Raw genomic sequence first — 15,438 nt, forward strand, 5'->3', positions numbered from 1 at the left:
CAAGAACCACTGGGCAGATTATCACCAAACTTACACATAAGGATGAGGATATGTTGTAAATTAAAATTGTTCAAGGCATTACCCTGGGGCAAAGGGCATGGTCTCAAGGTCACTTCAAAGTTGACCTAAATTTAAATTTTTTTTAAATTCCTTAAATCTTAGATATTTTAGTCATTATAAGGACTAGGATCATCAAATTTTGACAGTTGATGCATCTTAGGACCTTGTGTCAAGTTGTCTCAAAAGTAGGTCACGGTGACCTACTTTTTGAATTTTGCAGGTATTTATTTTAAAATTAATTTTGATGCATATCTTGGACACTTTGAAGCCTATGATCATCAAAACTTGTCAGTTGGTGGATCATGGGACCTTGAAATGCGTCAACTGAAAAATAGGTCACCGTGACCTACTTTCTGAATTTTATGGCTTATCATTTATTGATATATTTTAAGTTGTTATTTCAAATACCGAGAGGTTTAGAATCATCAAATCTTGTAAGTTGATGCATCTTGAGGCCTTGAAACATATTTATAAAAAAGTAGGTCACAGTGACCTACTTTTTGAATTTTGCAGATATTCAAATTTCACATTTTCAATTTTAGATGCATATTTTGGGCACTGTAAAACCTAGGATCATCAAACTTTGTCAATTGATGCGTCTTCAGTCTTTGGTTTGTGTCAACCAAAAAGTAGGTCACCGTGACCTACTTTTGGTATTTGACAGCTAAATTACTATATTTCAGACACTATTTGACGTACAATCATCAAACTTTGTCAGTTGATGCATCTTGAGTCTTCGGAGTGTATCGACCAAAAAGTAGGTCACTGTGACCTACTTTTGGCATTTGACAGTTATATTTATATATTTCAGTCACTAATTGACCTACAATCATCAAACTGCTCTTGAGTCAATGGAGTGTGTCGACCAAAAAGTAGGTCACCTTGACCTACTTTTGGAATTTGACGGCTATATTTATATATTTCAAATACTATTTGACCTACAGTCATCAAACTTTGTCAGTTGATGGGTCTTGCATGTTCGAAGGGTTTCGACCAAAAAGTAGGTCAACTTGACCTACTTTTGGAATTGGACACCTATATTTATATATTTCAGATACTATTTGACCTACAGTCATCAAACTTTGTCAGTTGATGCGTCTTGCATGTTCAAAGGGTGTTGACCAAAAAGTAGGTCACCTTGACCTACTTTTGGAATTGGACGGCTATATTTATATATTTCAGATACTATTTGACCTATCATCAAACTTTGTCAGTTGATGGGTCTTGCATGTTCGGAGTTCGCTGACCAGAAAGTAGGTCACCATGACCTACGATTGGAATTTGACAGCTATATTTCAATATTCAGATACTAATTGGCTTAAAATCATCAAACTTTGTCAGTTGATATTTCTTGGGTTCTCAAAATGTGTAAACCAAAAAGTAGGTCACATTGACCTACTTTTTTTGAATTCTTAGGATTTAACTAAAGATTTAGAATACTAAGAGGCTAAGAATAGAAATGGTGGGGTTGTACAATTTATCAGAAGAGAGATTCTAGGCCCTTGGGCCTCTTGTTGACTTCTTCTCCAGAACCACTGGGCCAATTTCAACGAAACTTGGCCAAAAGCATCCTTGAGTGAAGGGCTTTCAAGTTTGTTCAAATGAAGGGCCATGTCCCTTTCAAAGGGGAGATAATCGCAAAAATAGGGTGGAGTCATTTGAATATCTTCTCAAGAACCACTGAACCAGAAAAGCTAATATTTATATGAAAGCTTCCTGTGAGTTTGTTCAAATCATGGCTCCTGGTGGTTGGATGGGGCTACAATAGGGGATCAAAGTTTTACATACAAATATATAGGAAAAATCTTCTCAAGAACCACTGAGCCAGAAAAGCTGAGATTTATATGAAAACTTCTTGATATAGTGCAGATTCAAGTTTGTTCAAATCATGGCCCCCGGGGGTTGGATGGGGCCACAATAGGGGATCAAAGTTTTACATACAATATAGGAAAAATCTTCTCAAGAACCACTGAGCCAGAAAAGCTGAGATTTACATGAAAACTTTCTGATATAGTACTGATTCAAGTTTGTTCAAATCATGTCCCCCGGGGTTAGGTTGGGGCCACAATAGGGGATCAAAGTTTTACATACAAATATATAGGAAAAATCTTTAAAATTCTTTTTCTCAAGAACCAATGAGCTAGAAGAGCTGAGATTTACATGAAAGCTTCCTGACATAGTGCTGATTCAAGTTTGTTCAAAGTATGGCCCCCAGGGTAAGGTTGGGGTAACAATAGGGGATGAAAGTTTTACATACAAATATATAGGGAAAATCTTCTTCTCAAGAACCATTGGGCCAAAGAAGTTGACATTTACATGAAAGCTTTCTGACATAGTGCAGATAAGGTTTTACATGCAAATATACATGGGAAGTCTTCAGATATGGACCAAGGTGACTCAGGTGAGCGATATGGCCCATGGGCCTCTTGTGTTGTTGTTTTTTTCTATCCCGAAAGCATCAGAATAAAATAAATCAGATAGGGCTACATTATTGCAGCTACATGACCTTTAGAGTTTCTTCACATCATGACATTTAGAAATTATTCACATTATGATCTTTAGAGTTTATTCACACCCTGGAGTTTATGACCTTTAGACTTTGTCCACTCTATGACCCCTAGTGTTTGTTTACATCATGACCCTTAGGTCCAGGGTATGGTTAGATTTTTTTGGTTTTGAATTTTCTGAAGAACAAAGGGGCTATAATTTTAGTGTTCAAGCATTCATGTAATTGTGATGAATCGGGTGATACCAATCAAAGAAACTCGGGTGGTATGGGGTTTTGCCATGGTGATAACCTGTGTTCCCTACAGTGAAATGGACTGGGCCAATGCTATATATACAGCGGTCGATCGCAGATCAGTCAGTCTGATCTCCACAGCCATAAGAGAAGCTGAATAAGCCGATCTTTTGTAAGTAAAAGGCTACCTTGGGGCTGAATAAGCCTTATAGTGTAGGTTGGCTAGCTGATCAACCATCGTAGCTTTGACACTTGGCAATAAAGGCTGAATAAGTCTGTACTCCAGTGTCAAAGTGAGCTGGAGACATCAGCTGGTAAGAAACCTCAGGTCGGTAGTCTGAACCATTGGTAAGGGCCAGTTGTCCGGGGACATTGGATTTAGGGAAGTAAAGGGTTAGGTTAAATCCTTGTTGAATTATATCTTGATTTTGAAATACGAATCGTAAATATATTGATTAGGTAAATTGGCTGAAACAATCATCGTAAATATATTGAATAAGTTCGTTTCTTGTCTTGAAGACAACAGGCATTCCTGTAAATCATATGCAATGCAGAATCCCGGGTGTAACCGGGTACGTGTCCACAGATAAATAGTGACCGCTCGGCTGGACACATGTTACATAATGTATAAATTCAGGTTTGGTCAAATCATGTCCTTGGACCTTGGATAGGGCCAAAAAATAGGGACTTAATGTTTCATAAATAGGAATCACAGGCACTCGACGTTTTAAATATCTATAATTAAAAAAATTGTCTTCCTGTAAACATAATATTATGTTTACAGGAAGACAATTTTTTTTATTATAGATATTTAAAACGTCGAGTGCCTGTGATAGGAATGTGCAAGAACAGTTAAGTCTTATTGATATAGAAGTGTTCTATGTAGAAGAGATCCATTCCATGACCATTCAGTCAGAGTGGGTCCACAACCAGATTTACACCCGTAGTGTCTCAAACACGACTCTTTATCCCTGTATGGGCAAGATAACTCAGGTGAGCATTGTGGCCCCTGCAGCTCTTGTTAAAAAGCATCAAAGAATACAACACTACGCGGAAAAGCACAGCCTGTAAAGAAACAGCATTAGCCTAGGGGTGACGACAGTCAACAGGAAACTAAAACACTACAGGTGACTCGAGAGTGACTACAGGTGACTTTTGGGTGACTCGAGAGGACCCAAAAGGTCTCGATATCACAGTGAAATCATGGCTCCCAATTCTTTCTCTCTCTGTAACGAAACAAATTTCCTCTTGATCTCTCAAACTTCTGATCTCTTGAAGTTCTTCATCTCTAAAGCAAAATTCAGGTCCTGTAAAACATATTTCATTGTTTTTCTTCTTATCCGGAAGTGGTGGTAGCGTATACATGCCATCAATGAAGTATGAAATTATTTCTGCTTTATTTGGCCATGTTAATTGGGTGTTTACATACAATGTAGGTGACACATCCTTTGTTTCTCTTTGGGGTACACAATTGTTTCATTGGTCAGTTCTCACCCTACACCCATGCTTATTTTGGGGTAGATAATTCTTTAATTGTAATATTTTCATGACAACCGAACAGTTGTGCAATGCTGTTCAGACTTGACAATGTAATTGTAATTTTAAGACAAGAGGGCCAAGGGCCACATCGCTCACCTGAGTTACCTAGGCCCATATTTAAAGATTTTCCTTATATATTTGCATGTAAAACTTTGATCACTATTGTTGCCCCAACTTACTTCCGGGGGGCCATGATTTTTACAAACTTTAATCTGCACTATGTCAGGAAGCTTTCATGTAAATGTAAAATTCTTTGGCCCAATGGTTCTTGAGAAGAAGATTTTTAAAGATTTTCCCTATATACAGTGTATTTGTATTGGTCCAGTGGTTCTGTAGAAGATTTTTAAAAGTCGTCAATGTATTTTCACTATTATCTCTCCGTGGAAAAGGGCGTGGCCCTTCATTTGAACAAACTTGAATCCCCTTGCCCCAAGGATGCTTTGTACCGAATTTGGTTAAAATTGGCCCAATGGGTCTAGAGAAGAAGTTGAAAATGTTAAAGTTTACAGACAGACAGACAATGGGTGATCAGAAAAGCTCACTTGAGCTTTCATGAAAAGATACAAAAAAACATGCAGGATGTTCTAAATATGCACTCTGATTCTATAAAATATGAACCATAATGGTCAAATTAATTTCCAGATTGGATTGAATTTTTTATCTCTTAAAATTTGATCAAGGTCCCTTGAGTTATCAAGAGTCACATGTATGATAAGAAGAAAATAAACCAAGGGTATAACCCTTTACTATCCAGATGTATGGATGGAGTAAAGCTGAAAATAGAATTTATTTTTAAAAAATTCTTTATTGTTGAATATCATAATGTTTAATTAAAAGTTCTCTGATGATAAAATCATGCTTTATTTAAGTCAACATTTACAACTATTTAAAAAGTTTTATGCCAACACTTTCTGGTATTTATATGTAGTTCAGTAAATTCATGTTAATGGTACATGTACTGTACATCACGTACTGTAAATTCTTCTTTCATTTTAAATATCCATTTAAGAATCGTCAACGACACTATCTTATGAATCATCAACGATAATTTCTTTTTTGACCTCTACAGGGGGTTGCTTTTCTTTGTCCTGTTTTTTGTGTCCCTTTTCTTTCTTGTCATCTTTACTGAACTTGCTGCCCAGTGATTTAGAGGTGGGGCAATCTTTCATTCCAAACAGTTCATCTGTATTGAGGGATGGGATAATTTTTTCTCCCATTGTTGTCCATATATAGCACAATTCCGGTTCACGGGATATCGTGAGATAGGGACCAGTGCGACATTTGTAATAATCCGAGGGGGCATGGCACACAAACTCTATGTATTCCATCTTGCGTGGCAGATCCTCTTCAGGACCTGTAAAACATGAAAAAAAAGTGATGAATAATTTAACAACAATACTCACCCAAGTCACCTTGGCCTTCCTGTTCTTCAGAAGAGTTTTGAAAGATTTCTTTCCTCTCCACTCACATGGAAAATTTTGACCTGTTATCATGACCCCTCCCTAATCCCACAGGGTCATTACTTCATCACTGAACTTTACTCCACACAAAAAAGAGATGTTTCAATATTAATATTACTAACATGGTCTTGCTGTCATGATGAAGAAGATTTTTAAATCATTACCCACAGGAGCCACAAATTTATTAAATTTGAATTTGCACTACCAGAGGAGCTTGCATATTAAAATGACTAATCATGAGATGGTGACCCTTTCGCTCTTAAGAATTTTTAAAGAAGTTTTTACCCTATTCATTCAAAAATAAAACTTCCCCTATTGTGGCCCCACTGTACCCCCTGTGGCCATAATTTGAACAAACTTGAATTCACAATGCCAAAGGATGTTTGCATATCAATATGACTAATCATGACCCTGCTGTTCCTAAGAAGAAGAATTCTAAAGATTTTTCTTACATATCCCGATATATAAAACTTTAATACCCACCCTACCCTGGGGATCATGATTTGAACAAACTGAATCTTCACTATGTGACTATGTCAGGAAGCTTTCACATATTATGTTTGATCTTTTCTAGCCCAGGGGTTCTTGAGAAGATTTTTAAAAGTTCCCACCATATTTTGCTTTTTCTTGATTACCTCCCCTTGAAAGTTTGATTATAATTGATCCAGTGGTTCTGAAAAAGAAGATTATGACAACAGAGAATGGACAAATTTTAATAAGAAAAACTCACTTGAGTTACAGGACTCCTGTTACAAAAGTAACATTGTAGCACACTATGATAAGAGTATACATGTACCAAGTCATAGAATACAATCGGAATGTTAGGCCACTAACCTTGCACTGAGAAGGAAAAGACAATTTGGATGTTTCTAAAATTTTCAACAAGTTTATTTTTACCTTGCACATTTCCCTATTTATGATATATATTGTATCTGTTGATGACATACCCAGTATGTACGTTGACGGGTCGAATCCTACTTTAGGGCTGTTCTGCGTTGGCAATAACCAGGACAACACCGCACTCTTCTCGTTATACTGATCCTGCATGAATCCTCGAATCTGAGCATAATACACGGAGCCATCGTGATCCAAAAGGGAGACTATGTCACCTGTCTGATAGTACATGCCCTACAAAGTACAGTTCAACATAATACACTTCATGTGAGCTGCCTTTATTTAAAAATCATTTTTGTGTATGTAAGGTGCAGACCAAGCCTCTAATCATGATACTGACTAGTCTGCACAATTCTAATTTTTTTCCTCGTCTTTATTTGTATTTACCAACAAGTAAATAGAAAAATAGAGAAAAAAACCACATTGTAGTAATAAACTTACATCATAAAAGACACTTTCTCCCGTTACAACTGTTGACACAGCACTTGGAGCTTTGATTGGTTGCTGAAAAAACATTTATTACCTGGTATATACATACATGATGTGCATTGTAAATAATAATACAACACAACTGTCAGTGCATCATTATATATTCATACATGTATAAGTATTTAGGATCGATGATTAGCAATCAGTGAGGGGGGGGGGGGGGGGGGGTGGGTATCTTTTTCACTGAGAGTCTGGAACTCACAGTTTTCAATCATATATACTCTGAATGATTCTTCAAATAGAGCTCCTTGTTAAAAGATCCATATGAAGTTCTCTAACTTGTTTCAAGACAGTGGACGATCACTTTTATTTAATCATAAATTTCATATTTCTAACCTCTTTTTCCAATTTTCATTTACCTGTACATAGAATTTCACATGAAACAATAAACTGTTAAATTCATAATGAAAAATATTTTATAATGAAAAAAAAAAAAATGCATAAAAGCTAGTATTTGAGAAGTAGTTTCTGATAATGTAAACAAATGTGTATACAAAATACTAATTGTAATTGAAAGTTGTAAATTTTAATTGGAAAATGATAATATCCACACAGAAGATATTAACCATATTCAGTGATTTTTTAAGGCCCATTTTGGGTCCGAATTTCGGCCCTTTCCCCTCCTAAAAATTGTCATTTTCCCCCCAATTTTGCTTGCATTTTTCCCAATAATAAAATTATGCCAGGAAAACGTATTTGAAAAAAAATAAACATTTGATGTGTAACATATACATAAGACTTAACAAAGAGTTATGGAATGATGATTTGGATAGAATAGTTGAAAATTTTAGAAATTTAAAGAAAATTAGATGTGTAAAATAAAAAATAATATAATGTTTGATATGATTTTGAAACTTATTTGCGATAAAATTGATTTCTCCCAATTTAAATGAAATATCGATAATTTTTCCCAATACTTCTCATTACCAGCTCGTTGGAGTTATCGCGCTTTGATGACTCTTGTGCGTCATTGGTAAGAAAATGCACAAATCTCGCGAGCAAGTGCGAGATTACGGGGACATAAACGAAACGTTCAGAGCACCCCCCCCCCTTTTTTTTAAGAGTTAAAATACATAGTGTATTTAAATAAAATTACCATTAGTCAAACTGCATTTTTCAAATATTCTAACACTATCTTATTAAAGATGTTACATGATTTTTAAACTCCACCACACCTATTCTAAAAATTCCAAACAACGATGTTCTCTGGACACCCAAGTCCATCAATATTTTGTAATTTTCAAATTACCATAGATGCAGTTTGGAAACGTATTAGGTGTGTTAATTCGTGTTATAAACGTCTTTAAAAAATGCAGTTTGGCATACAGGGGGGTGGGGGGGTACGTGTACGATTACAAAGTCCATGCCATATGAACCTGTCCTAACTGTATGATAAAATAGAATGTCTTCATAGTCTGACAGAATAACTTAAAAAATATATTCATCACATTAATTACAAGAAAAGTTCTTGTGTTGGATGTGCATATAGGTTTTTCCCTTCACAGTTCTTCTTGCGATTGACGCTTTATATCAGTCAGATTTGGCAAAAGTAGCTTCTCTTCCTCACATAGTTTAATAAGTTCGTCTGTTTTCTTGTAAGAATAATCAATTCCTAAATTTGACTTTAAAATTTTAATCAGTGTTGTGGTTTGCAGTCAGTTATTATTACGTATGCCTAAGTAATGTGTTTACATTATGTTGTCCCGGTAGTAGGACTTTACGCGCCTTTAATTTGAAGAGTTCCATTAATGGAAATGATAAGTATTGGAAAGCCACAGGACCCTTGTAAAGAATATAGAAAAATCACTGATATTGACAATAAAAACTATTAATTTGCTTCCAAGGAAATTTTTTAAAAACTTCATATACAGCAATATACACAAGTTAATTTTCTGACACATAAGCTCACAAAATTAAAATGCACACATGAATTGTGCATGACAATAAACTCCAATAAGGCAGTGGATTTGTTCTGATGATGAGAAGGTCCCCTTGTCGTATGTCAAATCAAAAAACATTGTTGCTGAGCAAATAATTAAAATTACATGTTCGTTCGTAAACCAAATTATGTCTGGTGTACATATGTAGTTAAAATAATCTAACTGTGTCAGGGGATAGGCCAAAATCGAGTCCATATGACGTACATTATCACTTGAACAGGTTGGGAACACTTCCCCTTAGCGAGATATTCTCGCTAAAACGCGATTATTCCTCTTTAGCGAGAGAGTAAACATGACCATAAACAGGTGTTTTGGTGTCTTTATTGAAAATAATGGCAAGTCCCGTGCAACGCTGAATAAGTGTGACACACACTCAACATCATCATGATGCGAATTGTTTCTATGAAATTGACAACATAGTCAAGAAATTGCATATCAAAGTTTCTGCATAAGAGGGAAGCAGTCTGAAATACAATACACGTCATTCGTGTTTTTGTTTTGATTAATATATTTGCATAGGTATCAGACATTTTAGCACTTTTTCTTCTTTTCACGTGAAACACGAAGAGATGAACTCCACTGGTATTTTTCTCGGTTGTAAGGGATATATTTACTTTCCCTATTGAGGGATAATCGCGTTTTAGCGAGAATATCTCGCTATAGGGGAAGTGTTCCCAACCTGTTGAACGATAGAACATTCTATCCAGTACATAACCTCATAGGTGGTTATGATAAAGAATTCGTTAATTTACCACTTATCAAAAATCACTGGCACTTATTACCAATTCTGTTTCCTCGCTAGATTGATTAGTATAAATTGATTAGTATATTTAGATAATTAATGACTTTTCAGCAGACACTTACACTCTTCTTGAAGACGATCCTCCTGCTTTTCCCCTTGGTTGCCAACGCCTTTGCTGCCGTTATATACCTGTGTTTGGTTGGTTTGATTCTCGCACTTTTTCTCAGTACAGGACCTATTAAGTTACCGTTACTTTTGGTCCGTTCAGGGATGCTACCATTGCTGTCATTTGAATCCTTTTCACCACCGGCGGGACAGCTTTGTTTCAGTGAACACGAGTTGCATATAACTTCGCCACTGCTGCCTTTCTTCCACATCGTTGAGTTTGTAACTTTGCATAATTCACAAACTGGCTTATTACCAAGAGGCATTGTTATTTACTATTTGACAATACCGACGCTAAATACACAAAGCACACTTTCTTCAATCTCTTCTTTCTATAATCACTTTTTTGCCTCCATGTTTAATTGTCCTAATCCCAAAAGCGTTTTAAAAATCGTAATGCAATGCAGGGAAATTACAAAGCTTTCATGTGATAAAGAATGTTAAAGTGGGATAGGACTATTTACCCACAAATGAATCCATGGATATCAATTATTTGTTCAAGTCCTTTTTATTTCGCGATTCTGTTATATTTATGTATATACCAACTATTTCAAAGTTTTTAAATGCTTCAAAATGAAAAGACCTTCTAATATTTGGCCAAAAACTATATCTTCCACATCAATGCATTTGTAATCTTGAATTACACACAATACAGATCATAACAAATACATAATTGTTAGACTGTTCTTGTAAAATATTGCACAGATTATATTACTTAAATATATCATGTAGAAACAATGAATTTGTGGCATCTATTGGAAACACTTGCATGCATGAAATGAATTATAGCATGCAATAACTGAATTAATGATATCTTATAATAACTGAGTTTATATTCAAATTTACCACTCCATATCCCTTAGTTGGAGATTCATGCGATTGTTTCATTGTGAGAGAGAATTGTAAGCACCATGGTGTTACCTGGAATGCCTCCTCTGTATGCTATAATGAGGAATGCCTCCTCTGTATGCTATAGGGAGGAATGCCTCCTCTGTATGCTATAAGGAGGAATGCCTCCTCTGTATGTTATAGGGAGGAATGCCTCCTCTGTATGCTATAGATAAATGCATCCTCTGTATGTTATAGGGAGGAATGCCTCCTCTGTATGCTATAGATAAATGCATCCTCTGTATGTTATAGGGAGGAATGCCTCCTCTGTATGCTATAGGGGGGAATGCCTCCTCTGTATGCTATAAGGAGGAATGCCTCCTCTGTATGCTATAGATAAATGCCTCTTCTGTATGTTATAGGGAGGAATGTTTCCTATGTATGTTATAGGGAGGAATGTTTCCTATGTATGTTATAGGGAGGAATGCCTCCTCTGTATGCTATAGGGAGGAATGCCTCCTCTGTATGGTATAGGGAGGAATGTCTCCTCTGTATGTTATAGGGAGGAATGCCTCTTCTGTATGCTATTAGGAGGTATGTCTCTTTTGTATGCTATAAGGAGGAATGTCTCCCATGTATGTTATAGGGAGGAATGCCTCTTCTGTATGTTATAGGGAGGAATGCCTCCTCTGTATGTTATAGGGAGGAATGCCTCCTCTGTATGCTATAGGGAGGAATGTCTCCTCTGTATGCTATAGATAAATGCATCCTCTGTATGTTATAGGGAGGAATGCCTCCTCTGTATGTTATAGGGAGAAATGTATCCTATGTATGTTTTGGGGAGAAATGCCTCCTCTGTATGCTATAAGGAGGAATGCCCCCTTTGTATGCTATAAAGAGGAATGCCTCTTCTGTATGCTATTAGGAGGTATGTCTCTTTTGTATGCTATAAGGAGGAATGTCTCCCATGTATGTTATAGGGAGGAATGTCTCTTCTGTATGATATAGGGAGGAATGTCTCCTCTGTATGCTATAGATAAATACCTCCTCTGTATGCTATAGGGAGGAATGCCTCCTCTGTATGTTATAGGGAGAAATGTCTCCTATGTATGTTGTGGGGAGGAATGCCTCCTCTGTATGTTATAGGGAGGAATGCCTCCTCTGTATGCTATAGGGAGGAATGTCTCCTCTGTATGCTATAGATAAATGCATCCTCTGTATGTTATAGGGAGGAATGCCTCCTCTGTATGCTATGGGGAGGAATGTTTCCTCTGTATGTTATAGGGAGGAATGCCTCCTCAGTATGCTATAGGGAGGAATGTCTCTTCTGTATGTTATAGAGGAATGCCTCCTCTGTATGCTATAGATAAATGCCTCCTCTGTATGTTATAGAGGAATGCCTCCTCTGTATGCTATAGATAAATGCCTCCTCTGTATGTTATAGAGGAATGCCTCCTCTGTATGCTATAGATAAATGCCTCCTCTGTATGTTATAGAGGAATGCCTCCTCTGTATGCTATAGATAAATGCCTCCTCTGTATGTTATAGAGGAATGCCTCCTCTGTATGCTATAGGGAGGAATGCCTCCTCTGTATGTTATAGAGGAATGCCTCCTCTGTATGCTATAGATAAATGCCTCCTCTGTATGTTATAGGGAGGAATGTCTCCTCTGTATGCTATAGAGGAATGCCTCCTCTGTATGTTATAGGGAGGAATGCCTCCTCTGTATGCTATAGGGAGGAATGCCTCCTCTGTATGCTATAGGGAGGAATGCCTCCTCTGTATGCTATAGGGAGGAATGCCTCCTCTGTATGTTATAGGGAGGAATGCCTCCTCTGTATGCTATAGGGAGGAATGCCTCCTCTGTATGTTATGGGAGGAATGCCTCCTCTGTATGCTATAGGAAGGAATGCCTCAGCTGTATGCTATAGGGAGGAATGTCTCTTCTGTATGCTATAGGGAGGAATGTTTCCTCTGTATGTTATAGGGATGGATGCCTCCTCTGCATGTTCTAGGGAGGAATGCCTACTCTGTAAGGTATAGGGAGGAATGCCCCTTCTGTATGCTATAGGGAGGAATGCCTCCTCTGTATTCTATAGTGAGGAATGCCTCCTCTGTATGCTATAGGGAGGAATGCCTCCTCTGTATGCTATAGTGAGGAATGCCTCTTCTGTATGCTATAGGGAGGAATGCCTCCTCTGTATGCTATAGGGAGGAATGTCTCCTCTGTATTGCTATAGATAAATGCCTCCTCTGTATGTTATAGGGAGGAATGCCTCCTCTGTATGCTATAGGGAGGAATGCCTCCTCTGTATGTTATAGGGAGGAATGTCTACCCTGTATATTATAGGGAGGAATGCCTCCTCTGTATGCTATAGGGAGGAATGTCTCCTCTGTATGCTATAGGGAGGAATGCCTCCTCTGGTTGCGAGGAATGCCTCCTCTGTATTCTATATGGAGGAATGCCTCCTCTGGTTGCAAGGAATGCACCTTTAATATAGACAGTTTCTTGTAGCACTTACAAAACTGAAGTTTGAAGAAAGAAAAACATAGTAAAATTGATCACTCAAGCATGAACGCAGTAAATATTGTAATGCCAGTTGGTATACATATTTATTGTAGGTTGATAAATCTAACCTGTTACGTCGAACACGTGGTTGCTATTTATAGTTTGTGAAGGGATTCAGGCGTGTCATACCAGTAAGACCGGTTATGTAGAGCATGATTAGCAGGTTCTGTTTCTCAGTCATTCGAGCTCAAGACTTTGCGCTGTTCACACGCTGTACACCCACCCTCTACATACACATTGCTATTGTGTTGTAATGTATATTATCATACAGGTATATAATGTACATGATACAAATATTTGTTACAAAGGTATATATATATAGATGTATATGTCATTGTAGATATTGAAGATATTATTCCTCAAGGCAGTGAGGCAGATCGCGTGATATATGTACTTATCATGAATAAATGTGCAAGTCTTGGAGCAATTACCCATAAAAAGTGTTGTTATGATTTTGAATCAGGTAGTAAATATTTTATTTAACAAAAGTTATGTCACTGATCGTGATTTTTTGTTCATATTCAACTTAAAATCAGCATATCACCACATCATTATCGATCAATCTTTTATCTAATATCTGGGATTTCAGTGGGATTAAATTTTTTTATGTTTTCAGGTACTGCCATTTGGCTTAGCAACAGCTGGTTTCATCTTCAGTAGGGTTACACGAGAGCTTGTTAAGTTGTTTGTATAACACATATTACATCAGTTTGTAATCATGAATGATTATTTCAATACATTTAATAAATTCTGGCATCCAGTTACCTTGGCGGACTGTCATTTAACACAAATACATAATTTATACTGTCTTAAAATGATCACTCCAAACAAATGCACATGGTGACAAAGTCAAATGATATATATACATGAAACATACATCTCAAGCACCAACTTAATAAACTTAAAGATCACTAAGACACTGTCTTCACTTGTTGTCAACAGATGAAGAACTTGGTACTTGAAGTCCAACAAGGTTTGCACTCTCTTGCACAGTTCTCTCTGTAGTTTTGTATCTCTGTGCTAATTCCTGAAATAATTTTGAAAACTTCAATTAGTTCATACTTATAAAAATCCATTCTGTCAAATTCATGTCAACTAAGTAAAAGGTTTTTTTTCACAATATGTTACTTGATTCAAAGCTATATGCAAGCACTTGCATTGGAGAGAGGGGGAGGGAGGGTGATGAAATATATATAATTACATATTTTTTTTAATTATCAACAAATAAAATATCACAATACAGTAAAATCTTTTTAATACAGCATATAATTCCTCATATTCTGTAAGTTGAAAGAAATGGGAAATCAGGATCGAGGGGAATGGGAAGATGTGAGGAGGAGAACTGGCTGTGAGAAAATTTAAGAAGTAAATGACATGGGGAGCACAGAAAGAAAATGAGTTCAATTACAGAACGCGTCTAAGAAACATGTCACGCGACTGTCAGTTGTCTGTAAGTCGTCTGATACTATGATTTGTGGAAATAGACTGATAAAAACTAGGCAGTAGATAAAAAAAGCATTTAAGCTGTTGATATATTTTACCTCTGCTTTTCGCAAACTCTCCAACATGCACAGATAGGTCTGTCCAACCATGATCACTTCATTTTGACCTTTACACAACTTCTGGCTTGTAACCTGGTGCTCTTTAAACTGGCTCACAATGTATCGAAATGCAGGCGTGTCCACTAATTTTTCCTGCAATCATACATTAAATAGAAATATCTTATCATAGACTATAATCTGTATGTCATACACAATAATCAGAAAATTAATGAAAACAGAGATAATTCGAATTATAATTTTTTTTATACTTTTCTTTCCAGACTATTGAAAGAAAAGACAATTAATATCAATACTATTTTTCAATTGCATTAATTGAAACCTTAGAATTAATCGTTGTTTGCATCTCCCGATGTAACCTTTTAAACAGCAGACGTCCCAAATTCAATTTTTGTTGACTTGCCATGTTTATATTTCGGGACGGGTTAAAAGTGAAACTTGTGACCTTTAGCA

At 36.6% G+C, this 15,438-nt stretch overlaps 2 protein-coding genes across 2 annotated transcripts; both read right to left on the reverse strand.

Moving 5' to 3' along the window:
• Positions 1 to 5,124: 5,124 nt before the first annotated feature.
• Positions 5,125 to 10,427, reverse strand: LOC125646241 (GATA zinc finger domain-containing protein 1-like). Its single transcript, XM_048872447.2, has 4 exons — positions 9,987 to 10,427; positions 7,135 to 7,197; positions 6,747 to 6,927; positions 5,125 to 5,693 (listed from the first exon to the last, which is right to left on the reverse strand). Exons 1-4 carry the CDS (start codon positions 10,293 to 10,295, stop codon positions 5,368 to 5,370), a joined length of 879 nt encoding a protein of 292 aa, XP_048728404.1. The 5' UTR covers positions 10,296 to 10,427; the 3' UTR covers positions 5,125 to 5,367.
• A 3,708-nt stretch (positions 10,428 to 14,135) lies between these two features.
• Positions 14,136 to 15,421, reverse strand: LOC125646243 (protein FMC1 homolog). Its single transcript, XM_048872449.2, has 3 exons — positions 15,308 to 15,421; positions 14,968 to 15,120; positions 14,136 to 14,453 (listed from the first exon to the last, which is right to left on the reverse strand). Exons 1-3 carry the CDS (start codon positions 15,389 to 15,391, stop codon positions 14,352 to 14,354), a joined length of 339 nt encoding a protein of 112 aa, XP_048728406.1. The 5' UTR covers positions 15,392 to 15,421; the 3' UTR covers positions 14,136 to 14,351.
• Positions 15,422 to 15,438: the final 17 nt, after the last annotated feature.

Source organism: Ostrea edulis, chromosome 6 (genome assembly GCF_947568905.1).
Source record: "Ostrea edulis chromosome 6, xbOstEdul1.1, whole genome shotgun sequence".
Taxonomy (NCBI): Eukaryota; Metazoa; Mollusca; class Bivalvia; order Ostreida; family Ostreidae; genus Ostrea; species Ostrea edulis.